Source organism: Crocuta crocuta, unplaced genomic scaffold (assembly GCF_008692635.1).
Source record: "Crocuta crocuta isolate KB4526 unplaced genomic scaffold, BGI_CrCroc_1.0 scaffold28, whole genome shotgun sequence".
Lineage (NCBI taxonomy): Eukaryota > Metazoa > Chordata > Mammalia > Carnivora > Hyaenidae > Crocuta > Crocuta crocuta.
The window spans coordinates 2,255,562-2,266,304 of NW_027533256.1; the positions used below are offsets into that span (position 1 = coordinate 2,255,562).

General features: G+C 59.0%; 1 protein-coding gene across 6 annotated transcripts in view; it reads left to right on the plus strand.

Moving 5' to 3' along the window:
• Positions 1–10,743, plus strand: part of ZMIZ1 (zinc finger MIZ-type containing 1) — a 202,167-nt gene that overhangs the window by 172,220 nt on the left and 19,204 nt on the right. For all 6 annotated transcript variants that reach the window (XM_077746414.1, XM_077746409.1, XM_077746413.1 and 3 more), the window contains 3 exons: positions 8,545–8,659; positions 9,634–9,851; positions 10,613–10,703. In XM_077746414.1, the coding sequence (XP_077602540.1) occupies positions 8,545–8,659; positions 9,634–9,851; positions 10,613–10,703 (424 nt within the window). The remainder of the gene's footprint in view (positions 1–8,544; positions 8,660–9,633; positions 9,852–10,612; positions 10,704–10,743) is intronic.

A 10,743-nucleotide genomic window follows, 5' to 3' on the forward strand; every position in this document is an offset into this window, starting at 1 on the left:
GTGACAGGTAGGCCTGGCCTCGGGGTTCAGAAGGAGGAAAGTGGCTGGGCTGTCAAGAGGCTTCCCAAAGGACATGGGCCTTGACCTTCAAGGACTTGGTCTGAGAGCTGGGCAGGTGCGTTCTAGGAGTTTGCACCGGCTTTCCGTCAGTGGGCTGAAGAGCCACTGGCCGGTACCCAGTGCCGCCTGCGCCACTACTGGTTCGGCTCCCTGTATGTGCTCGGGAAATGATGGAGTATGCAAAACACGGCCTCTCGGAGGTGGGAGAGCCCTGTGCGCTGCAAGATTTCACGGAGAGCTGGTGGGTGACCAGTTGCTTCCACGGAATGTGGCCTTCTTAACATAGCACCTTCTGAACAATACCTCCCACCCTGAATGTCAGGACGAGAAGGGAAGGCGGGCCCAGAGCAGGACAGTGACTCACCGGTGAACACACAGCACTGAACCACACACAGTGCTCTGCCCTTCACTCTGCTGCTGGCCATTCAAGATCAGCGAGGGGGCGTCTAGTGGTTAACCCACCCCTGAACCAGACCTTGCCCTGTTTCCCGTTCTGCAGCAGGGCAGTTGAGACCAGAAAGAAGTGTCATCAGTTGAGCAAGGACCGGTCCACATCCCTGCAGGCCCAGGGCCGAGGCCAAGGGCACATCGTGAGCCAATGATTTGAGGTTGGCTGGTGTCTATTCACGGCTTCATGAATTGCCTGGGAAATTCCCATAGGGGCATTGCCTTGTAAGTCCTCATGTAATTTCCCAAACCAGAAAGAAAGAAAGTTGAAGAGAAAGTCAAGTACTTTCACAGAAAGGAGACTTTTCTGATCACCCTCCCCCACAACTGTATTGAATGATGTGGGGACAGAAGCCCTTCTTGCCTTATAACTAAGGAGACCCTGAGCCGGGTGAGCTCGAGGACCCTGTGATGTTGAGGATTGAGTGCTTGGGGCGGTTGGCTGTTTGAAAACTCGGGGTCCTTGTCTGTAGGCTCTGAGGACAGGTAAATAAAAGAGGGTGAGGGAGCCCTGGAAGCCTGAAGCCCCAGTTTGCTGTGACAGTCAAGTGGTCACAGCCATTTACATTTTTTTGTAATGTTTATTTATTTTTGCGAGAGAGAGAGAGAGAGAGAGAGAGAGAGAGAGAGAGAGAGACAGAGACAGAGACAGAGAAACAGAGAGAGACAGAGAGACAGAGAGAGACAGAGAGAGAGAGGCAAAAAGAGAAGGAGACACAGAATCCGAAGCAGACTCCAGGCTCCGAGCTGTCAGCACAGAGCCCGATGTGGGGCTCGAACTCACAGACTATGAGATCATGAACTGAGCTGAAGTCGGACACTTGACCGACTGAGCCACCCAGGCGCCCCATCAGGGACATTTAGAGGAAAGGTTACACGGAGGTCGGAGCCGCTGCACCAGGCTGGGAGTTGGGGCCTTTGAACCTCTTGAGCCAATAGGCACATGGTGGCACTACGGCGTCAGAAAGGGTCAGGCCACCACAGCCCCATGGCAGTTGCTGAGAATGACGGTGTCAGGAGGAGTGTCGTGTGCTTGCGCATTTGGGGAGAACTTTCTGGTCTGTGGAGCAGTCGATGGACTGTCTCGGAGTCCGGTCCCCATGAGCTAGCTCCGGGCGGGTGTGTTCTCCACTTCACAGGGATATACAGAGCTTCAGGTAGGAGAAGGAGGGCCGAGGCGGGACAGGGCCTCAGGACCGCAGCCCTGCAGCCGGACCCCAGCACAGCCCCCGCAGTGGCCTGGACTTGTTGCCAGCAGAAGTTTCTGCCTTCTTTCTCAGATCTTAAATAAGTGGTTAAAAAAGCCATTTGTGATTAGCCCGTTGTCCATATGCGAATCAGTGCTGCAAAAGTAATTACAAGCCTGATCCATCTTGTTTACACTCTTCATTTAATTACAGTCAGAGCCCGCTAGGGCTGGGGAACTCTCCAAAATCAAGGGGCGCTGCCCTTCTTCCGGGAGAGGGGTTTGCGGCCCCCCAGAAGAGAGGTGCCTGGGTGCAGCCACGGTGCTCCCCTCAGTGCGGCAGCTCCCTGAGCCGGGCTGCGGGCGGCGAGGTGCCGCCCTGGCGTCTTCCAGCTTCAGCAGCTCTGTAACCTCTCTGTGCCTCAGTTTCCCCACCTGTAGCGCTCGAATAACAGCAGTGCAGGACTTTGAACATGCTTGTCGCTGGGCCCGGCACACCAGGTGTCCCACGGGCCAGTCGTTATGCCCCCCAACCCTCAGCTGGGTGCCAGTAGACTGGCGTGCTCGCTCGGCCGGCTGACAGACAAGGGATCAATCAGAGCTGAGCCCTCATGTTCCCCTTTCCTTGGTTGCCTCACACCACCTTCACCGCCTTCGTTGTTAGCTGCTTTTATGTAGCTGTACCCAGAACTCAGAGGGCAATAGGCCCTTCTTGCCCCCAGAAAATTAAAAAAAGAGAGAGAAAGTGAGAAAGCAAGAAAGAGAAATGACAAAGGGATTGAAGGACCCATAAATCCTGCTCCATTGCTTCCAGATTGCTAAGATACAGGCTCTTTTCCCTTCCTCCTTCCTATTGATAAAATTTAAAACCCTGTAATATGCAGTGAGCAGCGCATTTCCCTCTACATTTCACTGCAGGGAGGGAAGGAAGCGGCCCGAGTCATTGTGATGATAGCGGTGTTAATGGTCCCCCTAAATTAAAGAGGGTGGGAGCTTCAGCTCCTCACTGGCTCGGTGTTTCATTAGTGGTAACTCTGCAGCCTTGCACGGAGATGGGACCAATATAGCCGGATCAGGGAAATTAATTAGGGTCTGACAATACCCTTAATAGGAATTCGTTATTTCTCCCAAATAAAGTGGCTGTTAGAAATGCAAGGGAAGAAATAACTCAGCCCTCCCCTCCTCTTCCGTCCACAAATGTCTGTGTAGACGCTGCCACGGGAGGGACCCGGGAGCCAGGAATCATCACTCCCTCTTGCTGGGCTTTACTCATTTTCTCACATTTAGCAAACATCAGTCAGTGCCCGTGGAGCTGCCAAACAGACACGTGAATCGTCTACTATAACTGCGGCGTGAAAAGCTCTTTTATGTGACAAAAAGGGCTGAGGAAATGGGAGAAAGTGTCCTTGGTTCTGCTTATGAGAATCACAAAAGGGAGTATCCAGGCTGGGCTTTGAAGTATAGGTAGGAGTTCGCGAGAAACAGGAAGGCAGAGGAACACTGAGGAAAGCCTCAGAGGCTTAGGAAATTAGCAGGAATGATAGTAACACCCCCTTTCATCAGTAGCCTTTCTGCCAAACTTCTAAGCACTAGTGTTGGATCAGCAGGTAAACGTGGGTACCTGCATGTAGTCAGGCTGGAGAAACGGAGAGGGAAGCGTATGCACAGATTAACAGGGACTCTGTGCCGGGCACTGTATTGAACTGGTATTTGTATGTTTGTCTTAGGAGAGTGTTAGTCCCATTTTATAGATGAGGACGTTGAGCTAACTTAAGTAATGAGTTCAGGTTTAGAAATTGCCGGTAGCAGAACCCAGGTTTGATCCTAAAAAGTCTGGGTTTAGGGCCCAGAAACTTAGCCTCCTCTACTGCCGGGCCTCCCTCTGTCATTTGAGTGTTAGCCTCAGAGATGTTTAGTTGGAGTCCCTGAGTATTTGCCAGTGTACTCAGTGCAGGCCACAGTTAATGATTTGATGGGTAGAGTCTTGTTTCCTGCATCACTATTTGGGTTTTCTCTGCAGCTTGTCTTTGAGTCCAGACTTTTGCAGGTCCTCTGTCCCTTCATGCTGGGAGGCTTCCCTGAGAAACTTCAGGAAGCTGTGCCCCGTGGACTTCTTGGGAACTGCTAGATGTCCCTCGTAGCGTGTGCTGCCCTCGCATTATCTCCATCTTCGAGCAGGGAAATGCCCCCCCTCCGGATCCTTAGCTCGCTGAGACAATGGGACATGGTCAGACCCATCTGGCAGTCTTGGCCTTGACAAGCTCTGGGCCCCTGTGAGATCCCAGATGCGTCTGGGAGAAATGCATCTGTTGAGCCCATTTTAAAGGGATGGAATGAGTCCTCAAGTGAAAGTCCCTTCATATAGTTCCTTGCTTCTAGAAGCCACGCAATAAATCCTAACAACGGCGGCGGCGGCAGTTTTAGGGGCCTGAGGTGTGCCAGATGTGGCCATTCTGCCTTACACGTGTGAGCTCGTGTAATCTCACGGCAGCCTTTACTATGATCCCCATTTCACAGACAAGGACACTGAGGCATAGAGAGAGTAAGTGGCTGCCTCATTAGCCTCCCTCCGTCACTCTCCCCAGAGGCCAGGACCTCTCACTTCCTGGGTGCCCGTGCCCCGCAGGGTCACAAGCACACTGCAGGTGGTCAGCAATCAAGCTTAAGGAGTGGACACGGTTTGTCCTTCTCAGGCATCCCTCCAAGGCGAGTACGGAGAGGTGGTCTTTCTTTCTGGCACTTTGGTTGGCAGAGGCTTTCTGAGCCCTGTAGGGGTGAGGACGTCATGCCAGGCACAGGTAGCCTGACTCAGGACTCCTGGGGCAAAGGGAAAAAGGCAGGAAGGCTTTCATTTGGGCCCCCACTCAGGCCCTAGGAATGTGAGGAACAAGTAGAGCTTAGGCCAGTGAATGTGGCAAGGGCTTCCTGGAGGAGGTGGCCTTTGGGAGAGGAGCCTGGGAAGGATGAGTGGCATTTTCTCAGGATAAGAATGAAGCCCCCGTATTAGAGGGCATTTGGCAGGCAGAACATGGATGAGAGTCCAAGTGGCTTCTGGGACTGGTGTCTCTCTGGGTTTACTAGGATTCTCAGGGCAGTGTTGGCTGGGCGAGACTGCAGCTGGGGGGGAGCTGTGGCCTGAACCCAGGCCCTGTTGGATCCAGGGCGCACAGAACCAGGCAGGATTGCCAAGAGCGGGATTCTCAGGGTCCGGGGGCCTGGGCCTCCCTTTGAATTGCAAGGGAGGAGAGAGTGCTTCCTGACCTGGGCTGAACTTACCTGCAGGTTAAGTAGTATTTGCTGGAGGAAGGAAGGGTCTCAGGACACCCCCCTCCACAGGCCTTCTAGGCCTCCTCTTCATCACCCTAGACCCCTCCCACCCTGGAAGGGCCCAGGAGCCCAGCTTGTCCTCGCTTCTTGGGCACGGGGAGCCGGAGCCGGGCAGCACGCCCCGCCCCCGGCGGTGGCGTCTGGGTCCTGGCAGAGGCGTCGGCAGGGCTGACTGCCATGGGCCTGTGGGGGCGAGCGCCTTCACTGCGACAGCAGGAGCCGTCTCCCCAGGAGATGAGTCACAGCCGTGTTGGTGCGGCTGCCACTTCTGCTTCTGCAGCAGGTGCGAGTGGGGGCGAGCGAGTCCCCGAGCCCGCCCCTCCGTGCGTGCGGCTGCCCCCTCCCCCGCGTGTGCACAGCAGCACGCCAGCAGGGCTCCCGTGCATGCACGGGTACGTGTCCCCATCCGCACGCATGCACTCCTGGTGTGCGCCTGGGTCCCCGGGGCAAACTCGCAGCCAGGCGACGGGATGCCCCGTTTGGGAACGATGGTTACATTTGCTTCTCACCGGCCCAGGGGTGGAGGGGACGAAACAGGAAGGAGCTGGTTTCCGCCCACGGGGCCCACCCACGGAGCTGTGGGGCAGTTGGGAGCCTGTTTGTGGGCCGGTGCAGTATCCTGGTGAGCGGGGACCTCCCCACCCAGGGTGGTGAGGCAGCAGCTGCCTGTGCCCTGCCCAGGCTCAGGTGGGGCCCTGCCAGGCTGCAGGGGCGCCCACAGGGCTTTCCTTCCCCAGCCTGCCAGGCGTGTGCTCAGAGGACACTAACATCCTCAGTCAGAACTGGCTATCAGCCTGGAGGGTTGCCGGGAGCTGGCGGGGCAGGTGTCCTGGGGAGAGAAGACGGGCTCGCACTTGTGTCCGTTAAGGGGATGGGGGTCCCGTGTTCGATGCTGCACACCTAGAATGAGGGCCTCACAGGACAGCTGTGTCGGGGGTAGGGGGGTCCTCCGCTCTGTTGTTTAGAACTGTAGCCTGCAGGGCCTCCCTTCGAGGCTTTGGTGTCCCAGGCCTGCGAGCAGGTGGTACCCCAGCCCTCCGTGACGTGTGCCAGGGAGGACCTTCTAGCCCAGCTGTGCTGGCTGGCGAGCAGGCATGTAGCCTGCTCGCCCATGTTGCTGCTGCACCCCTTCTGGGCTCCCTGGGCACCCAGGTCCCAGTCAGCCACCCCAGCTGCAGACTTAGAGCTGTCACCTGTGGCCTGTGCATCTGGGCCTTGTCGCTGACCCACATCACATCTGGCGGGCAGGAGCAGGGAGCAGGCAGGAGGGCTGGGTTCCCGGGGGCCTTTCCTATCCCCAGGCTCTTGGCCTGCTGTTTGCCCCCGGAGATCACGAGTAACGCTCAAGCCTGTGCCCCTTTCCAGCCGAGACAGGCTTTTTGTCACATTCTCCTCTTCGAGCCACATGCGACTGCCACGGCCGAGGCCTGTGTCCTTCCGTCTTCCTTGACTGAGACCCAGAGAAAAGGCGCATGGTACACCGTGACCCAGGGCGCACTCACGCTCATGCATAAAATCAAGACCTTAAGTTCAAGGAGTCAGGTGTATGCTCCCCACGTGCTCACACTTAACTACTTTCGGTTTTATTCCCTCTTTCTGGCCCCTCCTGCTGGTCTGATGCCTTGGCCCACTCATGCTTCATGACCTACAGCTTAAAAACTCCGAGAGGAGAACGGGGAAATGCCATTCTTAGGCCCGTTTTTACAAAGGAGGGGACTGAGTGCAGANGGAAGGAAGGGAAGGAAGGGAAGGGAAGGAAGGAAGGAAAGGGAAGGAAGGAAGGAGGGAAGGAAGGAAGGAAGGAAGGAAGGGAAGGAAGGGAAGGGAAGGAAGGAAGGAAAGGGAAGGAAGGAAGGAAGGGAAGGAAGGAAGGGAGGAAAGGGAAGGAAGGAAGGAAGGGAAGGAAGGAAGGCAGGCCAGGAGGGAGGGGCGGGGGGTTCTCTAATACCAGGAGGTCGGGGCAGGCCCCTCCATTGAGGTGACTTCTGAGCAAGATAGAAAGGAAGCCAGGGGCTGGCCAGACAGAGAGGCAGGGGAAACAAGCCTGGGCAGACAGTGCCATGGTTTTGGTCTCCAGTCCTTGACTGTTTGACTGTGTTCTCTGCCGAGGCTTCTGCCTGGCAAGGACCAGGCACAAGACTCAGACCCCCAGCTCCTCTCTGTCTGCTTGTCATGCAGGACGGCGCCTCCTTCCTATATGTCCTGACCTCTGGGCTGGCTCCCAGCACCCCTGGGGCCTGCCCCGGACCGCCAGCTAGGCGGGGGTAGAAGCTTCCAGGAGTGCACGAGGGCTTTTGCCTCCTGCCACCTTCTTGTCACAAGCCCAGGCACGAGGCGCTTTGCCACCACGCCACCGTCCTCCGGACACCCTCCCCCACCGTGGTACCCAGCCGTTCTGCCTGGCAAGGCCAGCACGACAGATGTGGGTGCCCTGTTTCTCTGTTCCTTCTGGAGCCGTGCCTTGGGTTTTCTCTTAGTGAGAGGCGCCAGAGTCCAAGTAAAACGGGCTCCGGAGGAGAGACGGCCCCGGCTCGGCACGCATAGGGCGCGGTCTTCATACTGTAACCCCGATGGCCCTCTCCCTCTCCCTGGGGCCGCTCTTCACAGCAGCTAACAGGAAGCCGTTATGGAGCCCTTACTGTGTACAGGGCAGGGTGTTGGGCCCAAGGTTAAGTCCTTGCTTCTGCCTAGGGGCTTCCCGGGAGATGTCACCAAACAGGGCGGGCACTTCTGGGCCCCTGGAGGACACAGGGGAGCTGCAGGAATGGCCAAGGGAGGGTGCTCCGATAGAGGCGGGCGCCGTGCTGATTCGCCAACGGGGTAAATCATCCTCAAGTGTGTGGCTTTGGACTTTGCCTTGTCAATACTGGGAGCCATCGAAGGGCCTCGAGCGTGCAGAACGCCGTGGGTGTTGGAGGAAGATTAGCGTGGCAGGGATGCGTCCCGGGAGCCGGTGGGAGCAGGCGAGGCAGCACGGCAGGCTGCCTGAACCTGGGATGCAGAGTCGGGAAGGAAGAGGGACAGAAGGAAGTGCCTGCCACAGGCCAGAGCAGCAGCGCCAGGCGGCCAACCTGCTCTGAAGGGAGGAAGGGGGAAGAGGTGAGATTCGGTCTGGGGCCCCTCCGACCTCTTCTGAGAAGGGACCGGGAAGTTCCAAGGGGAAGTGGGTGTGGGGGAACCAGCGCTCATCCTGGAGGGGCCGCTTATTGTCACAGCATGGTTGGAGGAGAAGCTCAGGGCCAGCCTGCGGCTCTCTCTTCTCTCTCCACCGCGTGGCCTGTGGACTTTGGTGGGCTAAGGTGAGACAGACAGCCATGGGAGATGGCCGTCCGCCACACGGTGAGAGGCGGTCACTTTGCACAGTCCATCACTGTGCAGTGTTGCCTGTTCTGCGTCGGACACCATGCCAGGCCTGGGGGGGTGGTCTAGAACTGACTGAGATGGGGGAGCCGCGCAGCATGGCAGAGTGGGGGGCCCTCCTGCGTTCGCAGCCCCTGAGCATCCCCCTCTGTCTCCCTCCGCAGTGATGGGTCATTCCCCTATGACTCTGTCCCTTGGCAGCAGAACACCAACCAGCCTCCCGGCTCCCTCTCCGTGGTCACCACGGTTTGGGGAGTGACCAACACGTCCCAGAGCCAGGTAAGAACCTCTCCTGCCCCCAGCCCCTGCCCCGCCCAGGCAGGACCGTCCCCGGAGCCCTGGGGCCTTTGGGTCGCCGTCCCACGTCAGCTCTCCTGGCCCTCCCAGGCTCTGCCCGGCCGGAAAGACCAGCCGTGGCCACGCCTCTACCCTCCACACCTGCCTCAGGAAGGTGGCAGCTGGCCCCTACGCATTGTCCCCCATCTGGGGCCCTTCTGGAGGGATGGCTTTCATCTGACGGAGAGCCAGCGTTCTTCCCCAGCCCACGTTTACTTTGGTTGGATGGATAGGAGCACTTCCTGTCTATTCCTGACCTCAGAGCCCCAGCATCTGGGGTCTTTGACACTGGGTAGCCTGGGTTAGATTTCAGCAAAACGGTGAGCCCTCCAGCTTGTGACAAACCCCTGTCCCCACACGCCTGGCCAACCCTGCCTGCTGCTCTCGCCCCTTCCTCTTTCCTCCACTCCTTCCTCTCTGGCCTGCCTGGCCTCTACCACGGCCATGCGGAAGGCTCTGGGCTGTTTGCCGCTTGGGACGGCACCGCCAGGCCCCCCGCAACCCCGGGACACAGGGGTCCCTCGGCCAGCATCCCACCGCCCTCCGGCGCTGGCAGGGTGGCTTCCCTTCACCCTCATGGAGCAGCAGTCCAGGGCCTCTGTGTGGCCCGACCCTTAGGCATCCAGGCCCCTTGGCAGGGGGAGGGCTGAGAAACCCAGTGTCTCCCACCTGGCACCGGGGCCAGGACCGGCCCTGCCTCATCTGCCACAGGCTGAGGCCCTCCTCTCCTGTGCTGCCTGCTTCCGGGCGGCATTACCCTCTCGGAGTATTCGCATGCTCTGGAACAGCTCGTGTCCTCATCCTTTCCCTCTGTCCCCCCTCTTTCACCGTCGCAGCCTCCTCCCTCCCCACGTCTCCTTTTCGCTCCCCGCGCTGCCTGGGGTACCTCTCGGGTGACGACCACTCTCTGCCCACAGGTCCTTGGGAACCCTATGGCCAATGCCAACAACCCCATGAATCCAGGCGGCAACCCCATGGCATCGGGCATGACCACCAGCAACCCCGGCCTCAACTCCCCCCAGTTTGCTGGGCAGCAGCAGCAGTTCTCGGCCAAGGCCGGGCCCGCTCAGCCCTACATCCAGCAGAGCATGTACGGCCGGCCCAACTACCCCGGCAGCGGGGGCTTTGGGGCCAGGTGAGCAGCCTGGGGAAGCGGGTTTGGCCCTGCGTGCCCTCCCCCCACCTCCCACCCCCAGGAGGAAGAGTCCGGGTTAAATGCCAGCACCGTGCATCCTGGCACGTCGTTCCCCCTTTTCGGGCCGGTCCGTAGGTCAGACACTCCAGCAGCTGCCGTCAGCCCCGTGGTGATGGGACTGTGCGCTCAGGCCTCAGAGTGGCCCTTGCGGGCCTCGTGTCTGTATTCGCAGGGAGACATGGAGAAGGTGGCCCAGCAGGGTGGGAGAGCTGCTCCACGCAGGTGAGGCAGGTCACTGCCCTGCCGGGTGTGGAGGCAGAGCTGCGTAAGGCCAAGAGCCCCCAGGGGCAAGAGGAAGGGAGGAGGGAAGGGGCAAGGAGCGCCAGGAAGATGCTGCAGGGATGTCGGGGCCGGGCAGAGGCAGCCCGTTCCTCCTCTGCCGTCCCACACTGTCCAAGACCGCCTCTGGGGCTTCACCCCTCCCCGGTGCCAGCACAGGAGGGCCTGGTGGTCGAACACAGGTGCCAGACACACCTGGAGCTGCATCCCCTGCCCCCGCCAGGGCCCTTGGGCAAGTTGCCTGGCTTCTCTGATGCTGGTCACCGAGTGACACAAAGGGCTCTCCCGTTTGGGTCCTGAGTCTAAACACCTGCTGCACTGGGATCTGAGATGACCCGCCTTCTCCCGCCCAGCCCAGGGCTTAGAGCGGTTCATGAGTAGCCTCAGGCTGTGTCTGAGTCCTCCCTTCTTCTCCCTCGCAGCTACCCTGGGGGTCCTAACGCCCCCGCAGGCATGGGCATCCCTCCGCACACCAGGCCACCCGCTGACTTCACTCAGCCAGCGGCTGCTGCCCCAGCAGCTGCGGGGGCGGCGGGGGCAGGCCAGGGCCCCG